The sequence below is a fragment of the Hipposideros armiger genome, unplaced genomic scaffold (genome assembly GCF_001890085.2).
Source record: "Hipposideros armiger isolate ML-2016 unplaced genomic scaffold, ASM189008v1 scaffold_38, whole genome shotgun sequence".
Classification (NCBI taxonomy): Eukaryota; Metazoa; Chordata; class Mammalia; order Chiroptera; family Hipposideridae; genus Hipposideros; species Hipposideros armiger.
Window position 1 is genome coordinate 1,010,267 of NW_017731388.1, and position 21,014 is coordinate 1,031,280.

At 44.3% G+C, this 21,014-nt stretch overlaps 1 protein-coding gene across 3 annotated transcripts in view; it reads left to right on the forward strand.

The window, feature by feature from the left end:
* SMARCAL1 (SNF2 related chromatin remodeling annealing helicase 1) overlaps positions 1-21,014 on the forward strand; it is a 50,728-nt gene that overhangs the window by 25,246 nt on the left and 4,468 nt on the right. For all 3 annotated transcript variants that reach the window (XM_019638331.1, XM_019638330.1, XM_019638332.1), the window contains 5 exons: positions 5,078-5,218; positions 9,357-9,575; positions 15,810-15,880; positions 19,160-19,262; positions 20,470-20,652. In XM_019638331.1, coding sequence (XP_019493876.1) covers positions 5,078-5,218; positions 9,357-9,575; positions 15,810-15,880; positions 19,160-19,262; positions 20,470-20,652 — 717 coding nt within the window. The remainder of the gene's footprint in view (positions 1-5,077; positions 5,219-9,356; positions 9,576-15,809; positions 15,881-19,159; positions 19,263-20,469; positions 20,653-21,014) is intronic.

Here is a 21,014-nt window from a genome sequence, read left to right on the forward strand (position 1 = left end):
TTCTAACATGTCAGTATAGGGCAAGATCATAATTGTTAATGGCTTTGGAGTGTTCCATTGCATGGACACATTTCATAATTTAACCTTTAGTGTTAGACATTGTTTTGCTGTTACAAATAATTCTGCAAGTGAACATCATCCATATATTTGTAACTTTCATACTTTGTCCTTATAAGACAAATTTCTGCACTCAGAACTGCTGTGTCGTAACTTAGCCTTTTGATAGATGCCTCTGAGCTCCAGCCTGGCGAGGCATAACCTCTTCATGCCCCCCCAGCCCGAACCACAGGGTCTTTCTCTCTACACGACTCCAGCACCGAAGGTCATCAGTGATCTTCCGTTTTGAGCAGAGATGTATGTTTGGGTTTTCTTTAGCTGTGTTTTAGGTACAGTGCTCTTTACTGTTAAACCAGAATTACAACATTATTAACAGTATCTGATTATTTATTTAGAGGGGAAAAAAACTTCAGAATCCCACAATCCTTTCCTAATAATGATTTCTCTTGTGTGAGCAGAATCCTCTTTATATTACATCTCTATTGATTGGCTAGATGAGATGAGAATATGGTCTAAAACGTATGAGCTTTTTCTTTTTCCTTTTTCTTTAAAATAATTTAAATAGATGCTATATCAAACACTACTAAAGGGTACACAGTGAAAAATAACTTTCTCCACCTCTGATCCAAGTCCGTTGATCTCTCCCCCCAAAGGCAGCCGTAGTTACCAGATTTTCCGATTTTCCTCCGAAAATTAGCCTGTGCCCACCTAAGAACATGCATGTATGTTTCCTCTCTCTCTTCTTAGAGTGTGCTACAACCACAGTTTTGCACCTGCCTTTTTTCTCTTAATGGTGTATCTTGGGAATCATTCCACCTCATTCCTGATGACTTGCCCTCAGTCTTACAAATAGAACTCTGTTGTATATAAGTCTATCATAATATGTATTATCTGTTCCCTTTTGATGGATTTGTACCCAGGCTCTGGCTGTTATGTACAGCAGTGCAGTGACCATCTTTTCATATGCTGTACAAGCAGGGAGTAGAAATCCCAGTTCCTCCGGGTCTAGAAGAGCTGACTCTGCCCCTCTCAGTCCAGAGGAGAGAGGTCTCAGCTGGACGGTCTGCTCTCTCCCCAGTATGACCAGGTTACAGGAGGAGTCCGTGTGGTCCGGCTATTCTAGTAAATTTTCTCAATTTCATCACAGAATCAGTCTTAAAATGAAATTACTGGAATCTAATATTTAAGTTAAAATAGACTGTTTTTTTCCAGAGGGAAAAAAACCCACTTTAGTATTAATTTTAACACGTGTGCTATATTGGTAAAACCTATACACATGTGTTTTGCGTGCCTTGAAGGTCAAAAATGGCATAACTGTAATCAGCTATAATTACACCATTTGATGTAGTCTCATAACATTTTGGTATTTTTGAACCAGTACACCTGTAGTCACAGCCTTCATTCTGTTGTTTTTACCCAAGAACCAGTTACCTTATACGTGGCATCAGAATTCCATTAATATGAAAGCAGCGATACTCGCTTAGCTTGAAAGCACTATGGTTATCATGCAGATCAGTTTAGTAAAAGCAGCGCCATCCAGACTTGTGACTGGAACTTTGTGTCTGTTGGGGAAAAGGCTAGAACCTAGAAGGAACCATTTTTATGTGAAATCTACTGACCTAATTGGAGGCTCAGAAAGGCTGTTTACTGGCAGCGGCCGTCTGTTGATCCTGGGGGCGCCTCTGCTCAACGGTGGTCATAATTATGCCGTTTGTCTTGGTGTGGATTGTTTGTCATGGGAGCAGGGTCTCTCAGGAGCAGAGTGAAGAACAGAACCTCGACCTTCTCCCCAGACTCCAGGCCCTGGATTTCTCCTGAGTACTGAGTTTTCCCTCTTGTTCTCAAGCCTTAGATTTAACTTAGTTCTCAGGTATTGACTCCTTTGTTGATTCTTGGGGTGTGGCCCTGATCCTGCATTTATTCTTGATCTGTGTACTTTTGGCCAGTTGTCCCCAAGCTGTGCTTGCCACTATCCTTATTTTTGAAGACTCTGTAATGACTTCTGAACTGGTTAAAACATGGCTCCAATGTCTCTGCCACATCAGTGCTGACGAGTAACGGGACTCTTGGGTGGTATAGGCTTGACCTTCTCATTGGTGCCTGTCACCTGCCTTCTCGTGTCCTATTTCTCAATCACAGGGGACTTTGCTTGTAGCATCATCTTTATTGAGAATGCCGTTAGGAATAATACTGGGTGTAAGAATGGGACTGAGCTTTTTGAGGAGTGTGACCTTTTTCTTATTCTGGGGTCCTGGTGAAATATGTTCTAGCCAATCAGAATAATTCAGTAAAGCAAGTTATTAGCTCAGTTGGGAAAAAGAAAGAGGCAACAACAGAAAGTGATGAAGAATTCCCATACCATTTCTTGTCTGAACTTAAAGCAACTTGCACTGTTTTCTCTACACTAGAACATTCTCTTGGCTCGTATTTTAAAATCTCTGTGTAGGTTATCTACTTTGAATTACTCCATTGGATTCTCCTTGGCAAATTACATATACCACCTTGTCGTGCTATTAACCTACAGGGCTCTTCCACCTGTGACCCATGAGGCAACTAAACATGGCCTTGAAGGTCGTCTGCCCCTGTGAATCACAGTGTCTGCTCATGTCAGTCACATAATTTCTGTCAGACCAAACAGAAATTATTTTTTACATTGTTCCATTGTAGGTTTCTTGGGTGCTGCTTTCTCTCCTTAGAGGAGTTAACTGTAAAGTGTTCATTTATGTATTTTATGCAGTTATATTTTCCTACAGTGGAAGTTCTCAGAGGCAGAGGGTGACATAAATCATGTGTAGCTGGGCATGACGAAAGGTATTATGGGTGACAGTGATGACAATATAAACATATTAGGGCTGAGCACGGAGCAGGCTAAGTCAGCCCATAATATTGGGTTGTCGGAAAAGTCATGACGCATTTTTGCAACGAAAAACAGAAAAAATACATCATGACTTTTCCGACAACCCACTAGATGAGACATCTTTCTGCTTTCTTTTTAAAGCTGGCCTTTTTTTGTTTCCATAATGCTGCCTCTGCTTTTCAACACCCACAAATGTCCATTTCCAACGGTTTCATCTCCCCCTAGTCTGGGCTGCATATGGGAGAGCTGATTCAGTGTTAACCCTTTAAATACCTGACAGAGGACCCTGGAGTGAATTTCCGTCACCTGATCTGAGCTGCTGCCCAGGCCCCAGCCGCAGATGACAATCGCCATGACCTAGGGAATAGGTTTGGGATGATGAGCTGGTTTTCCCTTATTGACAAGACTTCTCATTTTCTGTATTTCATTGAAATGGTCTTGAGCCAAGGCAAGCGATGCTACAGACGTCATTCAAGAAGCTCATTGTTATTTATTTTATTTATTTTAATTTTTTTAGCTGAGCCATCCTGCTACCTGTTGGCAGCTCAGCGGCTGCTCAGCTCGGGCTGGACTCGAACCGCTGTTGCTCAGAGCTCAAACTCTTGAGCCAGCTCTTAACCAACTGAGCCACTCGGCCGGCCCTAGCTCATTGTTATTTTAATGAGTCTGCATTAAACCGGGCAGGAAATTAGAAGGCCTGGGTAATTGAACTGTGGAAAATTATAGCTGGAGAAATTCATAGCTCTCCTGTCATAATGGAATTTGGTACTGGCGGCTGCTGAGAGGGCAAGAGTGCATCTCGAGAATTGTATATACTGTATATTTATAAAGAATCGTTTTCTTCCCCCTGTTGCACCTTTATTTATTTATTGTTATGAGGCAAGTGTATCCATTTGAAAACCTAATTTCCTCCCCTAGGCGATTTACTGCATGTGACGGCCTTATTCCACTGTTGTTAAGTCAAGGTTACGGTGGTTAACAAGCTGTTTGTAGATGACTGCGCTCTGCAGTAGGCTCCCTTCCCAGGGCTGAAATGAATTTTACCTCCAGTAATCTTTGGCGATTACATGTTCTAAACAGTAGGAAGTGTCTCCTTTTTTGTTCTCACCCTCTTTCCCATCTTAATAAGAGGTGGGATATTTGGGTCTGACCCTCTGTGGTCAGGTTAGTGTCAGGGTCCTGAGCAACCTGAACTTCATCATTGGAACTGAGCAACTATTTATTTCCACCGCCGAACAGACCGCTGACCCAGGTTGAGTTTTGTGTAAATGGATCCAAGTCCCACTTTGAAAGTCCCTATTAACTACAAAATGAATTTGAGTCAGGAATCTCTAGGCTCAAAACATTGGGCAGCTGAATTAGTGATGGCCTCTTTTTTTCTTCTAAAGAAAATCAAATTGTGGTTTAGGTACAGGCAATGCCTGACACTTCCTCCTGGGAGTGAGATAGGGCTCGTCCTAGATGTCATCATCTGCTCATAAGTTCAACTTGAACGTCAGAAATCCATGCTGCAGGTTCAGAGCTGTTGCCACCTCCCCTACTTCCACTTCCTCGTCCAATGCTGGATTCTTTAAGTTGACTCCATGGTTCCAGGACACTAGTTAGCCTCCTTCATCCTATTTGTCAGCATGCAATGAACATTTTTTTATTACTTATTTTGTACCAGGGACGGCGCTAGAGAAAATGAACATGAACACGGCCTAGTCCTTAATGTAAAGAAGCTTGCAGCCTAGTGAGGAAGACAGAAAAGACAATTCAGTGTCATGTGCTAAGTGCCAACATAGACATGGGCAGAGCATGCTACAAAGGTTACGCAGGGGCTGACATCCAACTTCTCCCAGGGGGTCACACAGTGAGGTTTCGGGACACATTTGCTCTCTTTCTCTGGTCATGGCACCTTCGCTTCGAGATCCCAGGTCATGGACCACACAAAGCTCTGAAGTGAGTCCAGTCTTTAGTGTCTCCGGAAACTAGATCTGCCTTGGTTCTGAGACGATTAAACTTGCAAACTGCCAGCAACCAGAGTGCCCAGGAAGCGAAAGGTTTTCGTGCTAGTTTCAGGGCGTTGTGCGGTCCCTGGGGCTCCTGTGTCATTGGGCGTTTGGGATATTCCACAGGTATTGCCCTGTGTGTTCTCAGCACCTCTGGCTGTTTGTTTTCCAGGTTGCCAAGCGGGTGATCTTACTGTCAGGCACACCAGCCCTGTCGCGGCCTGCAGAGCTCTACACGCAGATCATTGCAGTCAAGCCAACTTTCTTCCCTCAGTTCCACACCTTTGGACTTCGCTACTGTGACGCCAAGCGGGTATCGATTCTCTCACCCCTCGCCAGCTCACCCTCCCTCACCCTGATTTTGACACTCACCTTTCTGTCCCTTCTCTTTGGCCGTGGTATGGTCAGAAGAGCACCGGCCAGGGAGCTAGACCAAGATTTTAGCTCTGCTTTGACCCGGGGATGCCCTCAGGGTCAGGTGAGAACAGTTCCTCCTGGTTTTAACCCTCATGGTGATTCCAGGTTAGTGTTTTCGAATAGAGGGAGCAGTGGCGGATGTGTATGTAGGTATGTAGGGTGCTGAGGTGAGCTGGAGGTGAGGCTGAGGCCTTAGGCAGAGGGAGGAAAGTAGATGAGGCAGGCGAAGGTCACTTGGCTTGGGAGAAGTATGACAACATCCTCTGAAAAAGTGAAGAAAAGACTCCACTCAAAAAAGGCAAAGGAAGCGTTTGAATAGGTGGAGAGGGGAGCATGATCTCAGGGGGTCTGGGGGGGCTCCCATCAGTGAGCCTTGGCTGGTAAATGTGGACTTACTGTAGTGAGGTGTGCTTGGTCGGCAAGCCGGAAGCCCCCTGACCTACAGTTATTTCTATGAATACGGTGCCAGCAGGGCAGGCGTCTCAGGAGCTACAATCTGTGTGCTTTCTGTTCTCTAAAAATGGCAGCAGAAGACACAAGTGCCATTGCAACCAAAATCTCGATTTCTGAAACCTCTTTTTTTTAAAACTGAAAAAAAAAATGTTTATTTAATGACATGGGGCAATACAAAAGTGCAAAAAGTAGGATGCAAAACTTTTTCTCCCTCCATTCCTTCCAACCTTCCTTCCTTCCTCTCTCTCTCTCTCTCTCCTCTCTCTTCCTCTCTCATATATGACTGGACGGTAATTACACCAAAATGGATTACTTTTATACGTGGAGAAAATAAACGTGTTTTAAACATTTAAATTACATTATTCACAAATTTCAAATTCCCCCTGTTGGGCCATTGAGTTCATTAATGTTCATTAACCTGATCGAGCCTTTTGAGCGTGGGACACTGTTCTCCTCTCAGGATCTTTTGTGTCTCTTCCAAAGCCACCCACTTCAAAAGGATGACCTTGCCAGACAAAAGACGGCTGTTGAAGGATAAATTCATTGCTTGGCTTTCCTCCAGATCCCGCAGTACCTCACCTTTGAATATAGGTCATAATAATTGTAGCTGCTACAAATATTCTCTCTCGTAAGCCAGAAGGAAAGGCGTCAGGAAGGTTGAGAGGAGTAGAAGAGGAGGACCCCATGTTTTTCTCTTTTATCACTGGATCTCCTCATCAACCAACAGATCACACGTCACATACGTCGTGTGTGTGATCCCCACACTTTGTACAGTTGAATTTTGCAGAGTCCTTGCACTGGGCCGCTCCAGACGTGGCATAAGCCTTGGCTGGTGAGACCCTCGTCTCTGCAGTTTGGGAGCTGACTTCAGTGAACGAAGGAACACAGATAGAACGGGCTGCTGCAGCTGCCGGGGAACCTGCCCGTGGTTCCTCCTGCGGCTTCAGTTTCCTCATATGGACTGATCAGATCTGACATCCTGTCAGCCCTGGCAGGACTGATGTTGCCGATTGCCTTTTCAAAGTGTAGGTTCAAACTGTGGATGGCCAAAGAGCCTCTGCCCCAAGTAATTGGGAGGTCTTTCTCTGAGACTTGTCATCCACAAATGCCTCTCTTACATAATTTTTTCAGACCCTTCGTGCTTCCCTCTGCCTTCTGCAGGTTGAACTAGGCCTGGCTGCCATGTTTCTCCAGGAGCCAGGCCACCCCCAGATGACCAGAGCCCTAGGATGTCCTCTCTGTCCTTGTCTGTCTCCCTTCCAGGTCAGCAGTGTGTCCTTGGTGGACCCAGCATGTTTCTAGGCCAGAGCTGGGGGCCTCTCAGTGTCAGGCAGCCATAGCCGGGTTGGCAAAAGCCTGTGCACATTTCCAGTGTTCTTCCCCAAAAAGAACCTGAGAAAGGATGACCCAGCGAATCGGCTCCTTGTTTGTGTGGGTGTTCATTTTTCCTTGGTCAGCTGCATTGCTTTCTTCTGGGATTAGGCTGCTTTCCCTTTGGGAAGAGACACAGTCCAGGGCCCTCTCCTCCTCCTCAGCTTGGTGCCTCCCTCACTCTCTCCCCGCAGTGGGACACAGCTCAGCTGATGGCTGGTGTGCTGGGGTCTTGGTTTGCTGTGATGGATAGAAGCAGAAGTCCCAGTCGGTCTCATAGCTGGGGGTGTGCGGGTGGCTGCCCCCCATCTTCTCGCTGAGCCCCCAGTAACTCTAATCCAGGCTCCAGACATCCATGATCTGAAAGCCAGAAGGGAAGTTCCATTAATTTCTCTTCTAATGTCTACTTTCAAAACCAAGGCCAAGGCAGTGAATTCATCCTTCACTAGTACAGCAAGGTCAGACTTCTCCCCACGCCTAAACTCTCTTCCCATGAAGCTTTACGTGGCCCTGAACTCATACGCCAAACTTGGTCTCCTTCCCAAGTGCAGGTTGAGTCCCCTTTTTCCTGGTTGTCCTGCTGTAACTTTGTAAACCTTAATAAAGCCACATCCTGAGTTCCTCTGGCTTTGTTCTTGTGAACAGTGCCTCTGCTGCAGAGGACTGGCTGGACTCTAAAACCTCATTAATTCAGACCTTAAGGATTCCTGCTTTGTGATCAAATCACAAACACACTGAGTTGCTATTTATATCGAAGACCCTGACACTTTGGAGAAGTGACCGCAGCTCACTTACCCATTGCCTATGCCATCCGATCAGGGGCTTTGCTAAGTTCATGTATAAGTAAGATGCTCCACTTTATTTTTAAATAATTTTTAAAAGAAAATGAAACTTTTCAAGTACTTTAAAAATGTCTACTTAAATTCAAACAAAACACTTACAGTGTAAATTGAAGTGCTTTGCAAAGTCCAATTTAAAATTTTTGGTATTATTGGGTTTTAACCTGCAAGATTACGAGTGGATAATATTAGAACTTAGGAGTATGATACCCAAAATAATTATGATAGCCACTTGTGCCTGGCTGGTAGGCCAGGGCCGGCTTCTTGGATTCGTAGAAGCCACTGAAGAGAGTGCCCCGTGCTGAGCTCATTTTCGACCACATACCATGAAGGCATTTGCTGAGAACTTCCAGTTGATCTCAGAGTAGTTTTTTAAAAGAAGCACTTTTTGATCATTTTATTTCTCCACCTTTGACTGTCTCTTCGTAGTCTCAATTTTACGAAGGTTTATGGGACACCTGCCATGTCTCCACAATTACACCGGGTCCGCTGGCCCTCGGAAATGAGCAAGGCTCACCCATCCCTCGTTCACAGTCCAGGGGAGGGTGAGGCAGGAGGGGAGATGAGTGACTTTAAACTATATTAAAACTAGAAGGAAGTAGACACCCTGCCTCCCTGTTTGTTTTTATAAGACTGTAGAAATCAGTCTGAAAGATAGGGTTTTTACTTGCTTTGACAGCACCTTCTCTAGCTCTGCCAGGGAGTAGACATTCTGGCTCACTGCCCCCCATGAGCTACTAAATGAGGGAGCCAGGTTCATGAAGGACTGCCTGGGCACCCTGAACCCCACCTCTGGTTTCAGCCAGACTGGCAAAAACCTGTGTTCTGGGCTCCTCCCTTCAATGCCACCACCAACCCTGCGACTGTGTTTACCATGTTGCTCTTGGTCGTGTTGGTGTGACCCGTACCGAGGACCAACAGCTTTTTAAATCCCTGGAAATCTAATCCGATAAAGGTATTACTGACAACATTCGTTATTCCATTGCGCGATGGACTCTTTAATTAAGCCCTAGGGAAGATCATTTATGTATTTAGTGTGCAGAAATAGTCTGACAAGCTGGTGTCTTGTTTATTTTTAATGTCACGGACACCAGACTGCTGACATCTTGCATTCGCTGCTAGAAAGCTTAGTGCGAAATTATAGAGCGCCATGATACATGTTGTGTGTTCGCCTCATCCCTGACTTCTTTTTCCCTTTTCCTTCCTGTTTGGCATATGGGGTTTTAGTCATCCTTTTAAGCCCCTTGGCGTTCTCTGAACAAAGCCAGGGGAAGAGAAGGGGGTGCGTAGAGAAACCTACCTGAAGGCGACAGCCCTGTCAACGTGGCCCTGGAAAGCGTAACGGGCTGCATCTCTGTCCTTCCTCCGCAGCATGCCTGGGGATGGGATTATTCAGGCTCCTCCAACCTGGGAGAGCTGAAGCTGCTGCTGGAGGAAGCCGTCATGCTGCGACGCCTCAAATCTGATGTCCTGTCCCAGCTCCCAGCCAAACAGCGCAAGATGGTGTTGATCGTCCCAGGTCAGATCAATGCCAAGGTCAAAGTGTCCCTGGATGCCGCAGCCAAGGAAATGACCACCAAGAACCACTCTGTGAGTCTGGGGCTGGAGATAGGGATTTGGAATTTGTGTTCACAGGCGTTTCTTCCCGGGAGGGCCTCTACGGAGATGACCCAGAGTCCTCTGAACTTGTCTTTCCGTAACCTCTTCCCACCTCCCTGGGCAAGGATGGTGAGCCCATTTCATTTCTCAGCCTACCTAGTCTACTGCAGAATCTCTTATTAATTTGCAGCTTTGTGTAGATCACTGCTGATGGATGGACATAAAAGTAAGCCCCAGGGCAATTGCAGGATGGTGATATATATTCTGAATCCCTCAAAGAAACTTGGAATTTATGCTTAGTGTATTTTGACAATGCCTCAGTATAGGAACAGTTGTTAGAAATTAGTTCTATGTTTATTTGATAAATATGTTAACCCTTTAACCATCTCATGTCATTTGCTTTAGTCAAAATAACAAATGGACAGATATTTAATGAAGTCAAGTTTTCAACCCCTCTTAACCCTTGGCTTCCTTATTACGGCCATATGTGGTCGGCAGGAAGTTTGTAGGGTCCCCATTTTAATACAGGGAAACTGAGGCTCCTAGAAACCGCGATTCACCCAAGGTCCTGTGGCTTCTCTGTGGCAGAACTGAGGCTGTATGCAAGCCTGTTACCCCTATATTTTAAGGTTCTTTCCACTATGCTGGTTTTATTTCTTTCAAAACATTTTGATTTGATATCTGTCATTAGTATCTTACTATGCTAAGTACCATAAAGTAATCCACATCAACTCTCTTTCTGTCCTCTTGGGACAAACCTTGCAATTTTCATTGTCAAAAAAATAACAATCATGGACATTTTTTAGCATTATCATAAAGCATTATCTAGGCTTGGTGTTACCCTGTGTAAAAAAAACTTAGACCTAGATGAGATATCAGCCTTCTGGGAAATTACAAAATAAATAAAATGCCCAGAGACAGAATGCGTGATTTTTAAAAAACGTTATTTTACCGTATGATGAGCCAAACTAACTGGTAACTTTTAAGAAACAGAGGGTAGGGTAGAGGATGCACGGGTCAATTGTCAGGCTGTATTTAATTTATATCTATTACATATAACCATCTGGATGGTCTGGAGGAAATGAGCAGGCATAATGTTTTTGCTGTGGAGTTTTCAAACAAAGATCCTTGATGCTGATGTGGACGTACAGACCAGCAGTCCTGAAATTATATTTCAATGGAACCAGAGCGTTTTGTTGCTAAATCCTTCTTGGAGGCCTTTTCTGATTTCTAAAGATAAAAATTAAATGAATGGAAAATTTCTTCTTAGTGTTAAGTTTTTTCTTATAAGTTTCTTAAACCTTTAATGCCTACTAACTTTTGCCCACTAGATAAGCAAGCCAGTGAATAAGTATAGCAAATATAATATTAATGGAAAAAATTCAGACGTGATATTTTTAGCTGCAAAGATCTGAATATTTATCAAATGCTATGTTGTAGTCCCCCGTGTGTGTGATGGAAGCAAGTCTGGCAGTATTTCATGGAACTTCCCAGAGAAGAACACCCTCGCCTGTTCCTGGTCTACCTCCTGAATCAGGTTGAGAACAGCCAGTGTAGACAACTGAAAAAGCAATCAGTGGGCATTTGAATTGAGGACAAAAATCCTATTAACCAGCCAAGATGCAACCGTAAACTGTGCAATGTGGCCAAAAAGAAAAAGAAATAGAAGTATGGGGATTTTGTACTTAGTGCAGCAAGGTTTGAAAGCATTTGTTAAACTTCCTGCCAACTTTCATAGTTCTTCAAGTTAGGGAGTGGCTCTTTTCAAAGATGATATCAGAGGTAGCATTTATAATCTCCCAGAAGGCTGTGTTTCTGAGTTTATAGTCAATGATGTGAAATTGACTAGTCTGAGCCATGGAAATCAGGAATGTTTGGTGTTTTATAACTTCTGGTAGTATGCAAATCCCTTAAATTATTTGGGATATTTTGATTCTTTCTTACCTAAAAAAGGAAGCCATGACGTGCCTCCTGGACTTGGTGCTGGAAAAGTACATAAGGAGAGTACCAACTGTTCGGAAAAGAACCCCACCTATAGGGTGACTATCGCCTGTACTTCTTCAGCATCCCAGAGTCTAATGCTATTTTCCAGATTATGAAAATGAAGCCTAAATTGCATTGTAATTCTTCAAGAATTCAGCAGAGAAAGAGCCTAGAGCTCTTCTCAGTCCCATGCTTGTGAGTTGCTGTCTCCTTCCATGGAGTCTTAGGAAAATTAAGAGTTTGTCCCTGAAAGAGAGAAATTGAGTTGGTATAGATTACCTTCAGCACCATGCTGAAGCCAGACATTGAATTCTTTCTGATAGCAAGATAAATCCTTGAAAATGTGGTTCTCCTTTGTGTTTTTTTTTTTTAAAGATTTTATTGGGGAGTTGGGGGAGGGGAACAGACAAGTTGCTGTCCTTTTGTTCTTCAGTCTAGTTGTGGAGGACGTCGCTTCACTGGCCCATGTTGGTATTATCATTGCGCTCTTCCCGGGTGAGGCAGTCGGTCGCTGGCCATTGGACGGCCGCTCACTGCGGCTCATGGCAGCTCTCACCGGCTGCTGGCCACTCACACTGGCTACTGGCCATTCATGGTAGCTCACAGCAGCCCACTGCAACCCCACTGCAGCTTATGCTGTCGCCGGCGACTCACGGCAGCCCAGCTCCAGGTCGAGCTGTTGTTCACCATCTTAGCTGTAGAGGGCACAGCGTCACTGGCCCATGTGGGAACCGAACCAATGGCCCTGCTGCTCAGAGCTCGTACTCCCAAGCCAACTCTTAACCAACTGAGCCACTAGGCCGGCCCTCCTTTGTGTTCTTTAAATTCATTTTTGTAATGGAAAATCCAAGGAGAAAACAAATTTATGAGCTTTGCAGTTTGGACCATCAGAACCTTTCTTACTCTTAAAGCCACCAGTTTGGTGCATCTGTAAACTGGGGGTTGGATCAGGAGCAGCACCTGACTGAGCTCAGGAAGGGGAGCCAGTGTCGGCTGGGGTGGCCATTGGACTCGGTGGCCGTCGACACTGCTTCTTCACCTTGACCAGCTGTGGGGGAATCATAGTTTTATGGTTTTAGTCAAATAAGGAGGCCTCTGAATCTACAGGAAGTCACTCACCCACCCTCCGTTTTTCTAGTTACTTTTTAGGCCCAGTTTCCCAGCAATTTTGCACATTATGGTGGCTCCAGCAAAGCAGTGCTGACCTGTCAAAAACTGATTTTTTTTCTTTGTTCCCTCGCATCTTCCCATCTGGAGGAAGACTATTTAAAAAAAAGCTTTAAATCACAGAAGCCAAGGTGAAGCAGCCAATTTATAAAATATAATGTACAATGAAAACTTTTTCTCATTTTCAGCTGAAATAATAGATATCTCTTCACAGGCTAAGAAAAGCTGGCTATAATCATCTTTTGTCTAAAGCCTTTTTTTGATCAGCAAGACTACAAGCAGAAAAATGGAATGAGGCCATGCAGGCTTCCTGGTGACAATATCAGTTCACACTTCTGCCATTTGACAGGCCATTCAAATTTCCAACATAGAAAAATAAATTCAAAACCCCAGTGGGTCTAATTTGATAAAAGTCTAGGAGGCAGGAACAAAAAAATGCAGGTTATTTAAAATTTCCTTGTCCGTGGCTGGCAAAAGATGTGAGATCATTAATGGACAAGTATTCTGTCTACCCAGTTTAGGGAGTTTTGTTTTTTTTTTTAAGATAAAACTTGATTTCTCTCACATTAAAAATTCAACATGTCTGTTGTATAAAGTCTGAAAAATAAAAGAAAGTACTTACAATAGGTAAGTACTTTTATTACTACACTGTAAAAAAGATTCACCCATCTTTTATATCACATAATTTCAGCACATCATTTGCATATATCATCAGCATATTTTTGCTATAAAATGTATGTATATATTTTTTGCTTTAAAATATAGTTTATATATAAACATGTATATATATCTATATATACCCATATATGTGTGTATACATATATATAACATGTATGTAATAAATAGCATATATGTTTTGAAAGTAAAATTGGGATCATATAAACATATACCAAGCGAGGAAGAAAACAGGTTACAAAGCTATATCATGAACACGTTTCCATGTTGTTAAATGTTCTTTTAAGACATAACATTTAAACACTGCATAGCGTAGGGGTGGCTGGTTGACTCAGGTGGTTAGAGTGAAGGCTCATGATACTAGGGTTGCCGGTTCAATTTCCGCATGGGCCACTGAGATATGCCCTCCACAACTAGATTGAGGACAGCTACTTGACTTGGAGCTGACGGGTCCTGGAAGAATGCACTGTTCCTCAATAAAATTTTAAAAAAAAACACTGTATAGTGTTTTCTCACGTGACTATATTATAATTTTGTCAGCCATTTTCACTTGGGCATTTAATTCAGTTGTGCACTATTCTAAGTCACACTACACTGGAAAAGTGACTTACATGTGAACTTGTGTGCACCCGATGGTACCATGAGGATAAATTTTAGGGAGTAAGTTGCTGGATCATAGGGTTGGGCATATTTTGAAGGCTTTAGCACACATTGACAAATGATTCCCAAAAAGGTCAGCCTAGGGGGCCGTCCCACCAACCATGTGCAGTAAAGGTGTTTGTTTCCTTGTACTTGCCTCAGCTCTGTGTGGTAAATCTTGGGGCAGGGTTTCCGAAAGTGCCTTCCATCATGTCTCCTGTTTGTTTTGCCCTCTCCCTTTCTTATTAGCAAGTGGGGAGTGTAGGTGGATGGGAGGGATGGACCTGACAAGAATAACGACAGTCTGAAGGACACAGGAGGAAAATCGTAGACTGAGGATGCTTGGGGTGCAGTCTGCTTGAGGCAGACACACTGCAGGTGAGGTCGTCACAAGGACCCTGACTTGTCCCTTTAGCATATCCTACTAGGGACTGCATTAGGTTATAGGGCCTGACCTGCTGCGAGGGACCCTGTGAGGGTACATGGATGGAATTCATGAGGTTTGTGTGCTCAGGTTGCGTGTGTGTCCAGAGCCTCAGCAGAGTCTAAACTGGGCCTGTAGCTGAGAAGTTCACATACACTTCCATGGAGTTGCATCTTTAACATGAGGTCCCAGGAAGTTTAAGTTATTAAATTATTAAGTTGGACTGCTGCCACCAAACAAGAGGGACAGTGGCCTCTGTGCCACGATCCATGTAGACGTGAAAAGGGTCCACAACCCTGTAAGTGCCCCCAGGCATTCCTGGGTATTTTTTTTCCTTCTCATCTCAAGCCCTAGAGGAAAGATACTGTTTAAAGCCAAGAAGCTCTTTTGACTAGGCAGCATTTTCCACCATCTGTGGTATCAATAATTTAAGGTACCGTCTGGCTGTGGCTGCCTTCCTGAGTTAGTAAGGACCCAGGATAAGGAGTTCTGGACCATAGATGTTATTCCTGTTGGCTTACTTCTTTGTTCCATGAGGAGGCTGTCCTGTCACTCACTGGCCTCACAGGCCCTGCGCGAGAAGGTGTAAACCCATGCTTGCTAGTGGAAGGAGACAGTGCCCTACCAATGGGAACAAGAGTATCTTTCATCTCTGGGAGCCCAGAGTGATAGTAAATGTTAGCTCATGTTATTATGAAACTATTGTTAGCATGCTTTATTAGGATTTATTTAGATGCAAACGATAGAGAAAACATGGTGTCTTCTCCTGAGAAGTCATTCACCTTATGTGGGACACAGGCCAGAAACCCTTGAGCAGTGGTTTTGAGATGAGGTTAGAATAAACTAGTTGGGGTCAGTAGGAATTGATTTAGTAAGTTTGGATGGAGGTAAGCTTGGTCAGTCGGGTGGACACAAATTGGCAGAAGAAAAGGGGGAGGCACAAACACGTTGGGCCAATGTCATGTGTAAGTTGTCCCCAGGCTGTCGTAAATATAATAGGTGTGCTTAGCAAGGCTGCATTTCAGCTGATCACGTGAGCTAGGCGTGTATGCTGAAGCCCTACCTGAAATGCCTTTCCAAAGAACTTGCACGTTCCTTGCCTCATTGTATTCTCACAACAGTTCTCAGTGGGTGACAGAGGAACTATTATGCCATGCATCTGATGACAAATCCAGAGTTCAAGCAGTCCCTGTGGCTTGGCTAAAGTGAGTGGATAAGTCAGGGTCCCCTGGCTCTGATGATTGGTGTTAGGATTTGTAAAGCTCATAGTGGTGATAATTATGTCATCTTAGAGTTCTCTGAGTAGGAAACTTTAAATCCGCGACTTCTCTCCACAGAAAGGACAGCAGAGAGAAGCCCTTCTTGTGTTCTTCAACAAAACAGCCGAAGCTAAAATCCCATGTGTCATGTAAGTAGTCACGAAGTGTCGACTTCTCTCTCTTTCTCTCTCTCTCTCTCTCTCTCTCTCTCTCTCTCTCTCTCTCTCTCTCTCTCTCATCTTTAAAAGAAACACCTATATCTTAGTTTGCCAGAATGGTGTTACTGCTCTATAAGAAATTATCAGATTCCAATTACAGCTGCCTTAAATATATAAGGTTTAGGGCATCACAGCCTCATCACCCACAAGGCATGAGTAGGCTTGTCACTGGAATGCTGCCAGGATGTGCTTGGGGTCCCTGTGAGATCCTGTCTGAGCTCAGATGAGCTGGAGCTGCTGTCACATGTGAGGAGGGTGGGGTGACACTAAGGGGGAGTTTTCCTTTTATGGGGGAACTGTATTCACTTGCCTGTAGGAAAAAAGGTCTTTCATAAAAGACGGAGAAGCTGCCTTAGGTGATTCTTTGGTCTTCTCGAAAGACATGAAGTTTCAGCCATTATTTATCTACAGAGAAAGGAAAATTTCAGTTTGTTCAAAAGATATGAGCAAGGGGTCATTGTCACACCTAGTTCTCCTTCTGCCTTATAAACTAAAGCTGAGGTAATTTCTATTCTTAGAATTATTCACTGACTTGAAAAAAAATCTCAATTGCCTGCCTTTCTTAAAGAAAGAAAAACCCATTCATGTTCAAGTATCACTGTGGTAGAAACTTGAGGCAATTCCGATGACGTGCAGTTGGCCTGACTTTTTTATTGTTTAACATTCATGGGAGACTCTGACAGGATAATGGCCCAAGTGATTAAATTACACTGAAAATGGATTGGTGTGGGCTGAGCGGTGCCAGATTGGCTGTGGGGACTGAGATCTGTGGGTAAGTGGAGACACAGCCTACCTCACCCTCTCACTCTGCCTCCAGATCTCCCAGCCTCACCCTCCGCACCCCTAAATATGGTAAGAGAGTGAGTTCGCTGCAGTATTCAAATCTCAGATTCTGCACAAAGACTGCTGAATGTTGGCCAGCCCCCCTTCACCCTTTGGGAACTGCCCTTTTCATTTATGGTACCGTTTTGAGACTAATGAACTCCAGATGTGGTTTTTATGGCCTGGAAACTTATCTCTCAGAAAAGAATCTGAATTGTCCCCGCTAACCCGTTTTTCAAACGCTGCCAAGTAACAGACGGCAAGGGTGTCAGCCCTTTCCCTCGCACTCTCAGCATGTGACCTGCAAAACTCAGGGTTTATTGAGGGCTGGGCCCAGAACCAACCATTTCCGTATGAAATTATAAATCTAATCATTTTGCCACCTCATAAATGAACTTGGTAATACCTTGTCTTAGTCCGTTCAGGCTGCCATAACAAAAATATCAGACTGATAGAATGGGTGGCTTAAACAACAAACATTTACTTCTCACAGCTCTAGCAGCTAGGAAGTCCAAGTTCAAGGTGCCAGCAGATTCAGAGTCTGGGGAGAGCTCTCTTCCTGGCTTGCAGACAGCCTTCTTCTCACCGCATCCTCACATGGTGGACGGGGCAAGGGTGCACTCTCGGTCTCTTTTATAAGAAGACCCCTAACTCCATCACCTCCTATAGGCTTCGCCTTCCTATACCGTCCCATTTATGAATGTTTTGACACAAGCATTCAGTCCGTAACACACCTCACACATACTTTTTCAAAATTCTGTTATAAATTATATAGTGCTTTGTCATTCCAACAATTTTGACATTTGTTAACCCATTTCACGTTTACAGCCTCTTTGTGAAATCAGTATATTGAGTCATATAGGTGCAATTTTTTAAATGCAGAAACTGAGTAAATCTCATGAAAATCTCTGGACCTCAGAGTCCCACAGCTAGTAGGCGGAAATTAGATTATAAATCTTAAAACCGCAATTTCCTCTGCTAGTTGTTTTTCTTCCCTTTTTTGCTGTTGTTTGTTTTTATTTTTTAAGGGGCATTTTTCAACATGAAAGCCAGGGTTATTGTAGTAGGCAAATACTTTTAGCCTGGCAGCCTAGGGACGCGGGGAAGGGCGGAGCAGTCAAACCAAGTCTGAGTCGTAGAGCAGAAAGAGGCATTAGCAAAATGGGGGCCTCTGGCAACTGTGAGTTGGCCATGTGGATTTCATGGTCTTGTGACTTTTTAGTGCTGTAGCAATAAACATTTTTACTTATATCACGGCAAATTTTATGTCTCAAACTAATTAAAATAGATTCTATTTCGTTCTTAAATTGAACTTAAATCCTTACCCTGGTTGGCCATAGTATTGTTGAAAATAATTCTTAGATGTTTAGAGGACAGTCCACTTATCTTTCCACCGCCTGCTGTAACTGGAAACCTTTGCCACGTGTCCGTCTCTGAGGAGGGCAGTGTCTGTTCTCTGCCCAGACACACTATGTGGGGATGGCCTCAGGCGGAGCAAATGCCTGTTGTGTCCGAGGAAGCTCACCCTCCCGCCACCCTGCAGGAGCCGTGACCTGCACTGGGACTGGGACCCCTCTGCAGGGCACCCCGGAGCCTCCAGGGTATGCTGACTGGGTAACTCTCCCCCTGCAGTCCCCAGGGGTAGCTGCCTTCCTTTAAGACCACTGCTACAGGTAAGGGGCAGGAAGTAAAAAACAAAAAAAAAACAAAAACAAAAACCAGTAGGTATTAGAGAGAAGTGAATTAAAGGGAGAATGAAGAGCAAGCAAACAAGGTGCTTCGCCCCATATTCCTTTGCCTCGGGAAAGAATTCACTTAGCACCGACTTAACTGCTGGCCCAGATGTGGGCAGGAGCTGGAGAGCTTTCTCTGACCGTGTATTGTTACTCAGGTCTAAATATTACACTTCCAGAAATTCAGTTACTGTCAAGAATCCCTTAATCCCCCGCCTAGGCATTTTCAGATCTATAGACATTTCAATTTGTGTTGAAAACTCATTATAAAGATAGTGGCAGCCAAAGTGTTAACTGTTAATTACCTTCTGTGATCCCAGGTAATAAGAATGTTTCAGTAACATATCAGAGACACATAAAACGTACAGATACGTCCATTTGTTTGTGTATGGGAGATGACTAAAAAGTATGGAAGTACGCCTCCTGCACCTGGCAAAAGATGGCTTGCTGCCCCACAGCTCATAATTTTGCTTCTTTTATTCAAGCGACCTGGCAGGAGGGAAAGGAGAAGAGGTCAGCTCTCAGAGAAGGGAGCGAACGGGCTGGGGAGGACAGGTACCCAGAAGGTGTCTGCTACAGATAGTCACTTTTCAGTAATTAACCTCAACTGGATGAGCATGTGTTCAATTTACTGTGCTCTCATTGTCAAATGCAGTGAATATATCCTGGACCTGCTGGAAAGTGGAAAAGAGAAGTTTCTAGTGTTTGCCCACCACAAGGTGGTTCTGGATGCGATTACCAAAGAGCTTGAGAGAAAGGTAAGCTCCCAGGATGCTTTTGTTGTCTGTGTGTCAGCTGCTAAGTTGTTCTGAGCCGTCTGAGTGAGGTCAGATCACCAAAGAAGAGAGATGGTGGTTTCCAGAAACATTGCTAGACTTCCTGAAGAATTCTTGTTTGTGGAACTACAGTGTGGCCAAAATATCTTTCCAGCATTTGACTTCCCCCATGCTTTGTATGGATATCCCAGGAATCCTGCTTTGGGAACATCTCCCATCATTCTGTGTAAATAATTAGAAAATTGACAAGAGAGGAGGTAGCAGAAATTGTTCTCCTGTGTGGAGACAAGTATTTGTATAACCCTTCTCTTTTTCCCTTTGTTCTTCGTTATTACCACCAAGGTGGTTTTATTCATTGTACGTGGCCATGCGCCAACTTCAATACAGAGTTTTATGATCCTCATTAAATTGAGTGAAGAATATCTAGAGGGATTTCCTGGGATGTTCATTAAAACTAAACACATATTTTTACCCCCTTTTTCATTTTTTAATTATATTTAGGACCATAAGTTACCTTTTGTCTTCCTTCATCTTTTATATTTATATAATATATCAAAAATACAGAACAGTACAGAGAAAAAAAACAACAAACACCTATGTGTCCCCTCCAAATGTATACACTGTATGACTCCGTTTATATAACATTTTTGAAATGAAACATTTTCTAAATGTAGGATGGATTAGTAGCGCCTGGGGGTAGCGGGAGGAAGGTGGGCCTGGTTACAAGGACTACAGAAGGATCCTTGTGGTGTTAGAACTGGCCAGTATCTTGCCTGTGAAAACCCACATGAAAACCCACACGGGTGATAAAACTGTATAGAATACACACACACGAGTTTAAGTAACGGGAAATCTGAGTTAGATTAGTGGCTTGTGTCAAAGTCAGTATCCTGGTCGTGATACTATACTATAGTTTTACAGAATATTACCATTGGGGGAAACTGGGAAAATGTACAAGGAATCACTCTGTGTTATTGCCTAACCTACTTGGGAATCTACAATTATCAACACAACTTTCAATTTGAAAGAAAAGGAAAGACAAGACAGGACCAGGTGACCAGCCGGATGCTCCGGCCGGATTTGCGGCCGAGCAGCAGCGGGGTCCCATCCTTGGAGCCGCAGCTCAGCCCCTGGGCAACGTGGCGGCCCACCCCGCTGCCCACCCCGCTTCCCTCCCGTGTTCCCGCAGAAGGTGCAGTGCATCCGCATCGATGGCTCCACCTCCTCGGCAGACCGAGAGAGCCTGTGCCAGCGGTTCCAGCTGTCCGAGAGGCACGCCGTGGCTGTGCTGTCCATCACCGCTGCCAACATGGGCCTCACCTTCTCCTCGGCCGACCTGGTGGTGTTCGCCGAGCTGTTCTGGAACCCAGGGGTACTGCACGCAGAAGACCTTCGGTCCCTGGGCACGCACGTGGCTGTGGGGAGGATGGCACTAGTGTCAGTGGGGAAGACAAGGTCCTGTGAGCGGTCCCTAAGGCCAGTGTCATCTACTGCTGCCTGTTTCCGGTAGCCCTCATAAACACGTTTGTTCTTGCCACAAACCTCGTTTAAGTGAAGACGCGCACATCTCTTGGCTAGCTGTTAGATCTTCACGACACCCCTGAGTAGAAGGATTATCAACTCCATCTTATCAATGGGAAAAGTGAAGTCTCAGGAGGAATCTTACAAGTCATCTCTGAGACAGCTGGGGCACAGACAGCTCAGGTGCATATATGTCACCGAAGGGCCCATGGC